Source organism: Typha latifolia, chromosome 5 (assembly GCF_019914945.1).
Source record: "Typha latifolia isolate L0001 chromosome 5, TyphaL0001v2, whole genome shotgun sequence".
Lineage (NCBI taxonomy): Eukaryota > Viridiplantae > Streptophyta > Magnoliopsida > Poales > Typhaceae > Typha > Typha latifolia.
The window spans coordinates 13,127,730-13,142,665 of NC_133090.1; the positions used below are offsets into that span (position 1 = coordinate 13,127,730).

Sequence of the window (14,936 nt, forward strand, 5' to 3'; positions counted from 1 at the left end):
AATCGTGGATCAGTAAGTGTACTTTCTGATCGCTGGATCTTCACCGTTGATATTAACTAACTTATAACTATAGTATAGTTGGTTGGTGTCTATTCCATAACTAAGGAGATCATAGGTTCCACTCTAACACTAAATAATATTGTGGAGAAATTATTTGGTGGCTTGATGGCTTGGTTCAATTCAATTGATGGTTCGACAATGTGAGACGACGTATATGGCTTAAAGTCTAGACTAGATAGCTAAAAGCTCGGTGGGGTCTAAATAATTATATCTAAAGAGGGTTGATCATTTGTTGAGTCTATATCTAAGCCTGACTCATAAAAAATCAATATACATATATATATATTTTAACCGTTGATCTTCGTATCGAGCTCAGAGAGTGCCAAGCTTTCTATCATTTGGAATCGTTAAGTGATAGGGTATTATTGTCATTATGTGGCCCTTGGAATCTTAGATCTAGGATTTCAATTCCAGTGCTCCCTCCGATCCAACGAAGTGGAATTCGAGATCTCAGTCGATGTCACTCTCTTTCTATCTTACATCGTTTGGGCATTTCTAGGGATATTTCAAACATATATCTAGCAAAAAAGATAGATTTTTTTTTTTGTCGCTGCTCATCCCGTTGAAGTTTCTCACTTGTGATGTTCTCCATTTTAACCTTTTATTATGATATATCCGCAAGATCTATGTAAACATCACAGCCTGTGAAAATTAAGCTCTTCGTACAATTGATAGACACAGTTATGAGGCCACAACCCGCAGCTGAGACAGAGAGCTCCTTCCACTACCCCCAAGATTCCAACCCCATCATCACGAAGCGAGAATCGACCCCCTCCCATGGCGGCAAACCCGGATTCCACCATCACCGCATCTACTTCCAAGTTTTTCCTGTCCTCGTCTTCCTCCAAGCATATTCCAGATGGATTACGACGACATCGTCTCCATCCTCCACCTCCTCCCCGTCGAATCCATCGTCTCCTTCTCCATGATCTGCAAGCGATTCAGATCCCTGGCTACCTCGGATTCCCTGTGGGAGACCATTTGCAGGAGGGATTAGGGTAGTGGTATCGTCGATGCGTTAGTTGCGGCCTTATCCGCCCAGGAGAGGAGTGGATTGCGTTGGAAGAGGCTTTACGAGCGAGTTTCCCATCTGAGTTCTCTTTATTCTCGTCGGTTGTCCAATAAAGGCAGCAGCTTTCCGAGTCCTAGGGCGTCGCATTCCCTCAATTTGGTGAAGGGTTGGCTGGTTCTCTTTGGTGGGGGCTGCGAGGGAGGTGAGAATACCTTCTTCTCTGCATTGCCCAATAGCTTAAATTTGCTTGCTTTTAACTTTTTTGGTTAGAAAAAATTCGATGCTTAATAGGTCCTAAAATGAGTCTTTACTCTACATTTTTTAATAGAAAAAGGCTGCTTTGATCACTTGGGTATCTGATTTACTAATGGCTTGCTATACACTTTGTAACGATGCAATTAGTTCAGACATTATTTCTTACAATTTTGGTTTTCAATCCTCCTTGATTTCTATACACCCACCTATAGTACCTGCCTGGTGCCTACTTAATGGTTCTGTCGGCCATCTACTTCATGCAATCTTTTTAAACCTTCATCCTACTTATTGGGCTTGTTTGTCATCTCGATCAACTCACTGTCTTTGTTGATCAACTGTTTAATGCTTTAGTGGCAGATATCCTATTTTCTCTATCAATATGATGTTTCAATGCATGGGAGTCCATTTCGTATATTCTTACAAGATTATGTGCAACAAGTATTGGAGAATACCTTCTATCTGGCGTTCGAAGAATTATGGTGTGCAACAAGTATTGGAAAATTCTCATTTTTAATTCAAGAATTAAGTGGATGTTGCTTGTATTATCTTAACTACTACTTTCAGTTCAATTGCTACTGTGTTCTTGTGTTTCAATTTTTTGCAGTCATATTTCTTTTCTTTTGTTTACCTATTTAGGCCACCATCTGGATGACACTTGGATGGCACACACAGGAAATGGATTTACCAGTTTGAATTGGCAGCAAGTTAATTCAGGCATCCCTAGTGGTCGTTTTGGACAAACATGTACACTTCTTGGTGAGTCCCTCATCCTCTTTGGTGGCTTCAATGATAGTGGAGGCCATCTAAACGACACATGGATTGGCCAAGTCGACTGCGAAGGTGGACTGCTCACGATCACGATCTCATGGAGGCTACTGGAAGTGGGCCCAGTTGGACCTCCTCCTCAAGGAGCCCATGCTGCCTGCTATATTCGAGACAGGATGGTGGTGATCCATGGAGGGATTGGACTCTATGGCCTTCGGCTTAGCGATACATGGCTTTTAGATCTGTCAAATGATCTCAGCTCCGGTAGCTGGTACCCATTGAGGACTATCTACCCATCACCTCCACCTCGTTCAGGCCACACACTGGCATGTATTGGTGAGACTGGCATGATCCTTTTTGGTGGTATGGGCTCTGGATATGAGGTGTTCAATGATGTCTGGCTATTCGACATTAGTGGAGGTTTGCCTGAATGGAAGGAGCTCAAGTATGAGCTTTCTAGTGTACCAGGTGAGGCGCCCCTCCAGCGAGTTGGCCACTCTGCAACTCTTGTTCTTGGGGGTAAGGTTCTCATATATGGTGGGGAAGATTCACAAAGGCGCCGAAAGGATGACTTTTGGGTATTAGAGGCGGCTGCTCTATTGAGATCTCGATCGGATCCAAAACCCCCAAAAATGTGGAGAAATCTAAGAATTGAAGGTCAACTCCCAAACTACAGGTCCTTCCATGGTGCATGTGCTGATCCATCTGGTCATCGCATATACGTGTTTGGAGGAATGGTGGATGGTGTTGTTCATCCTGCAGAGGCCTATGGATTGAGATTTGATGAGGAACTTTATCAACTGGAGCTTATGTTGTAGGAATGTTGTACATATAGTAGTAATCTGAAGATGTAAAGCCCTTTTATCAATACATATCCAACAATGTGATGAAAGATGAAGCGCAGCGAGTAGTGTCTTTGTGTAGTTTTCTCCCCCGAATATATATGATGTCAAGAGTTTCAGGAGCTTGTGCATCTCTATTATATCTAACTCCATGTAATTTTAGGAGGGGAAGATCTAGAGGAACGGCGGACACAAAAGAGCATGGACAGGAGGCTAGGCAGCAGCATGGCCCTCAAAGATGACTTATGAGGAGATTATACTTCATAATCTTTGTGACACCCATTTATCTGTGAGCACAACCTTATATATATATATTGCTTCAGTTGAATTTGATTTACTATCCATTTGAGTGGAATTGCAACTGTAAACCAAAAACTAGTGGCCGCAGAAGATAACCACCGGTAGGGACCTCTGAGAGGGAATGAAATAAATTGACGGCTTCTTGTAAAAGAGGTCCAGATGTTTGTTGTTGGATTTGTCACTTCTTTCTTCCAGGATTTCACCACAACGATTCTTTTTCACCCTTGGCGGAGAGGAGTGCAACTGTAAGATATGCAAAAGGATAAAAAAAAAAGGCAACAAAAGGGTTGTCCTGTTTGAATGGAGAGAAGAGGAGAAAAGTGAAGAAACAAGAAGAAAAAAAAAAAAAATGACCTAACGGGGTTTTTTTTTTTTTCCGAATATCTCCACAACTAGAGAGAAAAAGGAGAGATGAAAAGAAACTAAGCTTTCATGCATACAACCATTTCTCTCCATTCATTGAGCCCGTCATTGTACCTCGTTTAGCCAAATGTGTGGAAGCAAAACTTCTCTTATACCTATAAATAACAGAGTTATATCCACAGACCACCAAAAGGTGTTATGATCTCACAGAGGATGAGAGGTGAGGACACTATAATTCATATGGTTGGTCAATAGATCTACTCCATGACCAACTTTTATGATATCGGATAATCAGGTAACTTTTAAGCCAATTTTATTCTAATAAGCAAAGAGAATCACCAGAATTGGACCTGTCTGTGCCAATCAAATAGATAAATAGGCCATTCAAGCTGATGGATCACAAGTTCTCTTTATTTACTTTTACAACTGTTAATCGATCCATCTTATTACAAAGTGATGAGCAACAAATGATATATTCATATCCAAGGTAAGAGAACCAAAACGGAAGGTAATGACATATCAGAATGTTCATAACCATGCAAAACCTTCAATACATGGATAAGCAATAAGGTGATTCCCGCGTGCTCAGGAGAATGAACTGAGCAGCTCTCAAAAAATCTCAAATAACCATAAATAGAATCTTCTGGCACATATCACCGTGTTTCATCTTCGAGATTGCGGAATCCAGCAGTGAGATCATCATATAATTTCTTGAACTTTGCAACCAGAGCCTCCTCACCTTCTGCAGGATCTTCAAATTTCTGGGACCTACAAAGTTGGGAAATATTTTCAATCCTACTTCCATTAATGTACTCATGTCATATGAAGACGACAAATGTAGAGTACATGATAAGCTGGAAGGTAACCTCTGATGCAATGGACAAATCAAACTATTGAATTTCATGGTTCTACAAAAGATCAAAAAATTACGCTCTGCCAGAGATACTTTTAGAAGCACTATTTCGAGAAAAGAACTTTTTGACAAAATTTAGTCAATTGGCTTGTATTAACTAACAAGTAACAACACACTGTAGGTTACGTACTTGTTCTAAATGTTTCACTAAAGAAGTCAGTAAAAGTTAGCATTTAAAACATGGTAAAGATTCAAGATGAGCCAGAAAAATGCCTGATCTCTAGATAACCAAGCGTCGGATATTAACATTCCATTTCTTTTGAGCATATAAATGGAGTAGCAAGTACTTACACTAGACGGTAGAAAAGGTCTCCCAATCGATGTTTGATGACGCTATATGTTATCTTCTGGCCTTCAGAGCCTGCTGCTCGCTCCACTGCCTGCCGATAGAACAAGACATAGGTGGAACAGAGAACAGTTATAATTTACGAACAGTCTAACGTAACGGACTGTTTCCATGTAGAATATCCAGATACCAGCACTAATTTCTAAAGCATACATGACACTGATACTTCTTTCAACCACTCAATTGCAATAAACATAGCTTACCGCTTTGGGAGTTTGACATATGGGGCTACAGTACTTTGCAGGCAATTGCAAATTTGCAATGACAATGAGTGTTGAGGACAAGTCAAATTGCTAATGGACTCCAATTGTTTAGCTTTTGCAGGAATGATATATTCCTCTTATTATGAATGCCAACCTTCTAAACCTTGACATGATGGACTGCAACTTTTGGACATGAAATGCAACAATATGAGTATGGTCCACAGAATACAGGATGCCCAAGTGAGAGGTGAAACAACCCCAAAAATGGACACTGTGTAAGTGCTAATTATTAGAGTTTCCCTGTCTCTCTCAAGGTAGAGATAAATCAGACTACAATTTACAGACTCCCTTCATGAGGAAACAGTAAGGCCATATTAACTCCATTTCTCCAAAAGATGGAGAAATTATGACATGATTACCCCTTTCATTTGTAAAGTCATAAGGAACTGCAACCATGGCAAAGCTATAACATGATGTCATATTGAAACCATTAGGATGTATGGATGCCTTTTCATCTTAAAGTCTCTTTACATCCAATTTCTTTACAAATTTCTATGGTACACATTGTGAATCAGAACATTTACAGAGATCAGAGATGCTTGCCAGGTTATACATATTATTATACTCTTCCAATAGAATCTCTCTCAAGAATGAAATATTGATGCTGACATTCTTCTTTGTTGTATCCGTGGAGTTTCATATCTTTATTTTTCCAAAATAGCAGTTCATTGTGTTTGTTTTCCACTAATATTGCCGTGCTTCATAGATTCATAAAGATCACAAGGAGCACACTATACAAGCTCACTTATCACCATTGCAGTTAAGAAAATTCCAGAAAATAAGATTCCAGCTAGTGGAGATTTACCTGATTTGCCAGAGTATTGAAATGGATAATATTACGCATCATCCAAACTGATTTGTAAAATGGGCAGAATTTATCATACCTATGAAGATTATCAATATTTTAATAAGAGGCATATTATAGAGAAGGGATAGGAGCACCTAGAAAAATAATTATTATAAAAGATCTTACGGAGTAAATGCATTCTGTGCAAGATAATCCTCCCTTAGAAGCTTTGCTGTCTCTAGGGTAATTTTGTCAGATTCCGCTAATGCATCTTTACCGACAAGCTGAGGTATTAAGATAAGAGATAAATATAAAGATAAAGAAATTGGATTAAAGCATGAAGTTAACTTAATGTTCATAATTACAGAGTAGATAGGTCAAAGAAACTAAAAGGGGATCATAACATGTAAAGCATTACAAGAATATAAATGAAGCACAAGAACAAAGCCAAAAAATCTTACCTGGACGATTTCATTCAGATCATCTTCCCTTTGTAACACCTCGCGAGCTTTTGTTCTAATGTCAATAAAATCTGAATCAAATTTCTCATAGAAAGTTTCCAAGGCCTGCAGTGAAGCAAATTATGGATTACCATAATGGAACTCCTTCAAGAACAAGTTTCTTGTAAATAAATTGAAACAACTATTGGTCATATACCTCTAGGTGGTGCATACCAAACATAATTAACATCTAAAGCTAGAAAAAAAATGCTTATTTATGTCCAGGAAACCTCAATATACACCCATCCTACTCAAGATTCAGTAGGATCAGCTTTAGAAACCCCATTTTTAAGTTCAGTCAGAGTGAGAATTTTTGCAGCACCAATTTCAACAAGTAATAAAGCTATATTGCTCTATGGCCGATTTGAACAAATCTTCAACATATATTTTTTCATCATGACTGTTCTCTTCATTATTAATTCTTGTCTACTCTCAGAAAAATGATATATTTGCAGTGAGAAACCATCTCCTGCATTAACTTCAGTTGACAAAAATGATATAGCAACAAACCGTTGAGTATTTTGAATAAGAAATAAGCCAATTCACTGATGGAAAATGTTTCCTTTGAGCAAGTTTCTTGTCCAGTCCCCAGAAGACCTGCAATACAAGTTAACTGAATCAGCCAACAGTAGTATAGCATCAATAAATTGCAGCACTATTAGAGGAAATAAGCGACTAATGAGGCTCCTTTACCTGCACTATACCAAGAGTTGCAGAAGTTACAGGATCTGAAAAATCACCTCCAGGGGGAGAAACAGCACCAACAATTGTTACACTGCCAGTTCGGTCTGGACCTCCAAGGCATTTCACTTTACCAGCACGCTCATAAAATGATGCTAAACGTGCAGCCAGATATGCAGGATAACCACTATCTGCTGGCATTTCAGCCTGAAGAGATATAAATTACCATTTAAGTTTAAAATTATCCATATATTGAAGATAATTATAAGAAATGGATTAAGAAACAATTTTTCAAATAAAAAGATTTTTATAGGTGCCTAGTTACACTCATCTTGGCTATAAATTATGTCATCTCCTTTCCATCATAGCCTATTTAGTTTGCAATATATTCTTCAGACTAATTTTTCACATTACCAAAGGAGCGAAGATTCATAGTTTTCTCTCTCTGACTCCCAGGAGATCATGACTTCTAGAGTGCGACATCAATGTGATGGTAAGGCTTGCCCTCTTTTACATCCAAGAGATTAGGGCTGTCAAAATAATCAAGCCAGCTCAATAAGGCTCGATCAAGCTCAGCTCAAAAATGAGTTGAGCCCAAGAGCAAAATAGGCTCGAAAATTATTTCGAGCCAAGCTTGTTCATGAGTCAGCTCGATAAGGTTCGAAATAATTATTATATATACATATAATGAGTAATACTTTACGTATTATATTATATTTTTGTTATATTTTAAATTTTATTTAAGTGGATTATTATGTACTCTGATCTTTTAGAGTTTACTTCTAAACTTCGATCCTATCATATTTTCTCTAAATACATGGATATTTTCATAAGTTTATATTTTTGAATTAAGCCTTATTTTAAGCTTGATTCAAGTCTAAATTAAGCTTAATTTAATTCAAGCTTGACCAGGCTTAAAATTTGGCTTGAATTGATTAAGGCTTAAAATTGCTTATTGATCGGCTTGTTTAAGCTCGAATTCGAGCTCGAAATTAATTTGAAATTGGCTCGAATTGAAATGATTCTAATTCAAGCTTGATCACAAATCTATGCTCAAAAATATTTTCAATTTAATCTTTGATCAGAGCCAGTCTCGATCAAGCTCAACTCAATTACACCCGTAGAGATCATCGGTTTAAGTCATAAGAAAAGCCTCTTTATTAAGATTGCATACATTTTCCCTCCCGAACCCCATGGTGGGAGCTTCATACACAAGGAAACCTTTATTTTGACTTGCATACATCTTCAACAATCTTTATAAAGTTGAAGACTTTTCTTACTATCTGTACAGATTAATACAGTGACGCACGTAGAACATTAGAATGAGAGGACATCAAAGTAGATATGATAATTCTGAGTACTGTTTGACTTAAAAATAAATCCTTCCTGAATAAAGAAGAACACATTGCAATGGAAAGGAGTTCAAACAAACTGCAGCCAGCAGAGAGAACAAAAAGAGAAGTACCAATCTTCCTGATATTTCACGCAAAGCTTCAGCCCAGCGAGAGGTGGAATCAGCCATCATGCTAACATTGTAACCCATATCACGAAAGTATTCGGCAATCGTAATGCCTGAAAAAATTCAATATAAATGAATATCAGATACGTAACTCCTCAAAATAAGTTTAATCATCAGATTTAAAGAGAACCACAAATCAGCCCGAGTAAGGATTCACTTGAATTATAACGATTTACATCTAGTTCACGTGTTTTAATCAATTATTGCTTGCAGACCTGTATTGTCTATTGAGTAGTTTACTAGCTCGTATAGTAATTAATAAAAGCTTCTTTTAGGATCAAAACACCAGCCATGGTGCCTTCCTTTGAGCACAATAAGGTTTTTTCACATTCATATACTTCCCGAGCACCTTTTGTACATTGTATACCACACATTCTGAGGCTCCAACATAAATTAGGCATTTCTTGCAAGTCCAAAAGAATAAAACATATACATTATATATAAATATATATTGTGCATTGAATAATAGCTCTGATAAAATGATCGACTACAGCTCAAAGAATCCACTATCATCTACTAACATCTAGCATATGTAATGCATGTAATTGCTTTAAAAAATAGCTTCACTAGTGGATGTAATGAATATAATCACATAATGAAAAGTTGGAGAAAACTAGAACAACCTATGTTGTTCACAAACAAAAAAGAACAACATGTTTCTATACATATATTTTATTTTTAGTTAAGGTCTCATTTACTTTAGGAATAAAATTAATTCTATTATAGTTATTCTTCTTTATTATTCTCAAAATTAAGTCTTTATTCCAAGGATAAATATTCTTATGTTCAATTGTATTCTGAAATAAGGTGTAATAATTACATGATATAAAATGCAGGAAAAGATGCAAAAAATGTATTTTGTTTGTAATAAAATTACCATGAATACCCTTTAAATATTAAGCGTAGATTATAATTGGATAACCATGTGGTATAAAATGTAATTTTGATGAATAGTATTTGTATTCTAGAGTGGAGTTATTATAATGTTTAGCTAAAATTCTAGAATAAAGAGTTGTATTCCAAAATAAGAAAAAAGTTATTCTTTGGCGTTATTTACTTTAGGAATAAGGTCAATTCTAGAATAGTTTTTTTTACTCTTCCCATTGAATAAAGGTGTAATAATTATCTTTGATGTGATATAAAATAAAAGAAAACGTAGAAAAAATATTTTTTATTTTTTATGAAATTATCATGAATATTATTTAATTTGATGTAAAGTATATTGATGGGATAAATATCAAGGGTAAATTAGTATTTTAGTTAGTGTATGATATAAAATATAATTTTGATAAATAGTATTTGCATTCTAGAATGAGGTTATTATGATGTCTATTTATTTGGAAATAAGTAATTGTATTCCAGAGTAAGAAAAAAGTTACTTTTGAAATAAACGGAGGCTAAGTGAACGGGCAAGAATATTTTATTCTTATTACAAAGTACAACTCTTTATTCCAAAATAGCAATTAAACATCAAATAACATCATTCTAGTATACAAACATTATTGATCAAAGCTACATTTTATATAGAACACCATCCTAATTATTATTTTACCCTTGGTATTTATCCCATAAATCTATTTTATATCAAATCAAATGTCATTCATGATAATTTTATAAAAAAGTAAATCACATTTTTTTCATCTTTTTTGTCACCTTATATTATATCTAAGGCAATTATCACACTCTTATTTCAAAATATAAGTGAACATAAGAATAACTATTTCTGGAATAAAAATATTATTTTGAGAATAGCAAAGGGTTACGTAATCTGGAATTGACCTTATTCCTAAATTAAACAAGACCTAAATAAACAAGACCTAAAGAAAACCTTAACAACTTCATTTTGTACTATTTTCATTTATAAAGAGAAAAAAAAAGAGTATATAAAGTAAATTGTTTAAAGTTGACCCCGAAAAGCAAAATGTTTCACTTGACCCAGTCATTAACGAATATAACAAGCATATTAAATGTACATTTGTTAAGAAGCCTGATGTCAGGACTCAGGATGACTACTGGCAGGACCCTGCCATTTTACAGGCTGTCCCATGGCATACGCCTCAGTACTGCTAGAAACCAGGGCTGACTTTTGCTTATTAAGTCCAACATAAATAAGTTTGATTCACGTTTAATTGCACCAATATAAGATGGACATTTACGCTAAGCTGCAGGAATAAAATCAGTACCTGTATATATAGAGGCCTCACGAGCAGCCACAGGCATATTGGAAGTGTTTGCTACAAGTGTCGTTCGCTTCATAACGGATTCTTCACGTCCATCAGGCAATGTCATTGTTAATTGTGGGAAGTCCATTAACACCTACATATTTATTGATATCAAATATATGAATAAATACCTAAACCATCAACATGAATGAGAATATATAGAACAGTAAATCCACTACGAACCTCAGCCATTTCATTTCCCCTTTCCCCACAACCGACATAAACCACTGTGTCTGAATTTGAATACTGTAAATGTGACAAGAATATGTGAAAAAAATTACAACCACGACAATAGGATTTTCTATCAAAAAAATATGACAATTGGGCTAACAGCAATAACACAATTATAGTCACCTTTGAGAGTGCCTGGCTGATGACAGTTTTTCCGCAACCAAAAGCTCCAGGAATAGCACAAGTGCCTCCAAGAACAGAAGGAAAGAGCGCATCGAGTACCCGCTGAAATAGTTCAGAAATTTCATATTGACATGGAGGATGGTAAACAAACTGAAACATGATTTGAAGTTTAAAGAGCACAATATATTGAATCTCAAAGGAACAAAGTGGAAAAGAAGAATCTACTTCTCAAAGTAATATGATGATGCTCCAAATTAGGACCCTCTTACCTGACCTGTTAGAAGAGGGGTATCTGCAGCAAGCTTTGCTGCAACAGGCCTTGGTGTACGCACAGGCCATGACTGCAAAAAAAATAAGTCACAGGAATATAATGGGTAAATCCAACAGAAAGAAACTCAGAATTAAAGAAAATAGAATGAACTAAAAACCTGAAGCATAGTAAACTCCTTTTTGACACCTTGAAATTCCAATTCAAGTACTATGTCCTGCATAGAATGATGGGAGAAAAATATGAGATGATAAAAGGCTGATACTGAGAGACCTAATGTTCAAGGATGACCATTTACCTGCAGGTTGTACTGACCAGGTGGTGCAACGTATGTGATCTTTCCCATGGAACCTGGAGGAAGTGCAACATGGTGTTGCATCAAGGTATTCTCATAGACAATCTGCAATGTGGTATAGTCATGTTAAAACCTATGTGGAAAGAAAAAGGGTTGTAAGAGCTATTTCATCTCAGATTTCAACTGCATGCACTGTGAACTTTAGGAGCTGTTCAAATAGTACTTACCGCATATAAGTCTCCACCAGTCAAAAGGTCCCCAACAGCTGAAAAAGAAAAAGTAAAGGGAAAAAAATTTCAAACTTCCAAGATTGAAACGGCAGCCAGGACATTTACATTCAAAATCATTAGACCAGATTACCTAACTTCTTTGGCTCAAATTCCCATAATATATCTTTGTCAAGGGCAGGAACTGAAACACCACGAGGGATGTAAACATCACCAGATTTAACAGCGATAGTTTTTAGAGGGCGCTACATAGGAAAGAAACAAAGGAATCTGCTATCAGATCATCATTGCCTAAACTACATCAACGAAAAAGCAAAGCCAACCTCATGACAAAAGTCGGAAGTTAAAAAAAAAAATCATTAGAACTAAACAAAATGAGTAATGACTGCTATAATAGAGATTAATGGCAATTGCCACTGCTAAATACATAACTTTGTACAAGAACATGTCACCAAAGCAAGCTGTTGTAAATTGGAAACATGTAGACCTTATAACCCACAAGGATGCATGTGCTATTAGTTTCTACAAACCTGGATCCCATCAAAGATATTGCCCAGAATTCCAGGTCCTAGCTCCACTGAGAGAGGCTGTAGAGAAGAGACCACCATGTGAAAGAGACTACATTTTGATCAATAAAATTCTCTGTGTTTTTGTACCTCACTGATTTACCTTTCGAGTTCTTAAAACTGGATCATTAACCATCAAGCCAGCAGTTTCTTCGTAGACTAAATCCAAGACAACAAAAGATATACTACATAAAATTTACATTCTCTTGCACTACTCCAAAATAGTTAAAAGTAAATAAACAACAAAGAAATTAAATGTTTGACAACATCATAGGAAAGTTAAGTTCATCATTTTGTACCTTGAATAGTAGCTGAATCTCCCTCAAGACGAATAATCTCTCCAATAAGATTATCATGACCTACACGAACAAGTTCATACATGGCAGCACCTCCCATTCCATCAGCCACAACAACTGGCCCTGATACCTGCAAGCTTGCAAGAATGAGCAAGGTTAAATAACATTTCAGGTCCAAAATGCATGTCTAGCTTATTTCACCAATCAGTAGTAACAAAATCTTTGATATTGAACATGAGCACAACTGAGTTGCTGCTAAAGAACTCCAAGCAAACAAAAAAGAATAGATGAAAATGATCAATACGCCAAATTTGGATTTATAGGCATTAAGGCAAAGAATAACAGGAAACCATGGATGGACAATTCAGAAAATAGGCAATCTGGAAAATAATTCGGGGCTTCCAGGTAGTAGAAATCTGGTTCATCTGCTATCAAATTAAATGAAACCAATTCAGGAAATAACAAAATCTAAATAAAGGGCCATCTGCTGCTATCTAAATTTGTATTAACATGTTCTATAAGATGCAAGGAGGTCAACTAAACAAATACCTGCCGTCGCCATAGAATTTGAAACAAAACGAAAATTTAGCAGTTATACAACGAGTTGACCAATTTAATTATGATAATACACAAAAGTAAATAAACAATATATTATAATGGCTTGTCAAAGAGTTATGCATAAACATGATAAACTATTCTTTCCCGACATGGGGATCTCCTCTTTCCCTTTCAAGTGGAGAATCGTTGGATCAAACAATAAAAGAATGCACCGCATTTCTAATTTTCAAAGCATATTTTCTACCAATTGGATGAAAAAATTTATCGGCACAATCTCTCATCAATGTGCAATACATAATTATCCACTTAGAAAATGTTTCGAAACTCCGCATCCAAAATGTCCAACCGAAACATCGCTATCAGCCCTCTCGACCAGAAAACATTCAACGACACCAAAAACAGCTAAAATTAAACGGCCAAAACCTCACATTTCATAGCAAACATCGAATCACAAATGAATCAAATTGAAGCGGATAAGCATCGAGTATCAAATTTTAACGCCGGAGTGCGGGAACGATACCTTACGAACGTATCCGAACTCGCTCTCCTTCTCCGAGTCCTCGAAGGTCGTGAGACGATCGCCGTACGCCATCGCCGTTGGAGATCAAAATGGCGTCGAGAGGAGATCGAATGCGAACCCTAGATTCCGAAATGGGAGATCGGATCGACAAGGGAATCGAAGTGATCGAGGCGACGTAATGTATATATCTAGATCTTTTGAGGAGAGAGAGAGAGAGAGAGAGAGAGAAATACGAGATCTAGTAGAGATAGAGAGAAACAAGACTTGCCACGGAAGAGAGAGAAGCTTCTATTCACATAAAACACACCGCTGTAATATTAGCGCCGATGATGCAGGTCAGCTGTTCTTTCGTAAACAGCAAATAATCCTCGTTTTGACGTGGCAGGGAACGAATGGAGAATATGAAGGCCGGAGAAAGGTCAATAACTTTTTTTATATATATATTTTGAATTATTGGGGTGGATGTGAGTTTTCGATAAATCACCGATCTACTGAAACCTTCATAATTTATTACTGTTCTACTCTAATCTACATATCATTTATTACATTATTATAGTTTTTATCACCAAATTAGTCATATGTATATATATATATATATATATATAAATTAATAAAACGCTCTCATATAATATCTATAGTCACCTCTCTCCATCAATAATTTTTATAACTTTATAATCATTTTTAGGACAATGAAACACTTTCGTAAAAAAAACAAATCTCTTCTAACATATATTATTATACAAATTATTCCATTAAATTGTTAAAATAGTTTATCTAACTGACGTGGCAACAACTATAGTAGTTTGATAAATGTTTAAAAATTATAACATAATTATAATTTTTTGTTATAAAAAAATAGTAGATTGGTCAAAATAATTTCGTATATTTTTCTCGAGGATACAAGTAGCACTATTTTGAGGATGTAAAAAGTTACTTAAACAAATAAAGAATAATCATAATCCTTTCAACAGGTATTTTTTCAATTTAATTATGATATTTTTTAATTAAATATTGAGTTTTTTAA

General features: G+C 36.0%; 1 protein-coding gene and 1 pseudogene across 1 annotated transcript; one reads left to right on the plus strand and one right to left on the minus strand.

Moving 5' to 3' along the window:
- The first annotated feature begins 398 nt into the window (after nucleotides 1-398).
- On the plus strand, nucleotides 399-3,056 carry LOC140788145 (F-box/kelch-repeat protein At1g51550-like; annotated as a pseudogene).
- Nucleotides 3,057-3,990: 934 nt separating this feature from the next.
- On the minus strand, nucleotides 3,991-14,228 carry LOC140789626 (V-type proton ATPase catalytic subunit A). Its single transcript, XM_073139395.1, has 20 exons — nucleotides 13,913-14,228; nucleotides 12,838-12,964; nucleotides 12,642-12,697; nucleotides 12,503-12,559; nucleotides 12,106-12,217; nucleotides 11,973-12,010; nucleotides 11,749-11,850; nucleotides 11,611-11,667; nucleotides 11,452-11,523; nucleotides 11,183-11,284; nucleotides 11,012-11,074; nucleotides 10,790-10,922; nucleotides 8,553-8,659; nucleotides 7,100-7,294; nucleotides 6,917-7,003; nucleotides 6,368-6,472; nucleotides 6,093-6,190; nucleotides 5,925-6,003; nucleotides 4,802-4,890; nucleotides 3,991-4,365 (listed from the first exon to the last, which is right to left on the minus strand). The coding sequence occupies exons 1-20, from the start codon at nucleotides 13,982-13,984 to the stop codon at nucleotides 4,251-4,253; spliced, it is 1,866 nt and encodes a 621-aa protein (XP_072995496.1). The 5' UTR covers nucleotides 13,985-14,228; the 3' UTR covers nucleotides 3,991-4,250.
- Between the last annotated feature and the right edge of the window lie 708 nt (nucleotides 14,229-14,936).

Coding starts and splice junctions, on each gene's coding strand:
- LOC140789626 (XM_073139395.1), bottom strand. CDS start 13,984: ATGGCGTACGGCGATCGTCTCACGACCTTCGAGGACTCGGAGAAGGAG. Junction 12,965..13,912: donor AGTTCGGATACGTTCGTAAG/GTATCGTTCCCG, acceptor GCAAGCTTGCAG/GTATCAGGGCCAGTTGTTGT. Junction 6,191..6,367: donor ATCTGAATGAAATCGTCCAG/GTAAGATTTTTT, acceptor TTAATACCTCAG/CTTGTCGGTAAAGATGCATT.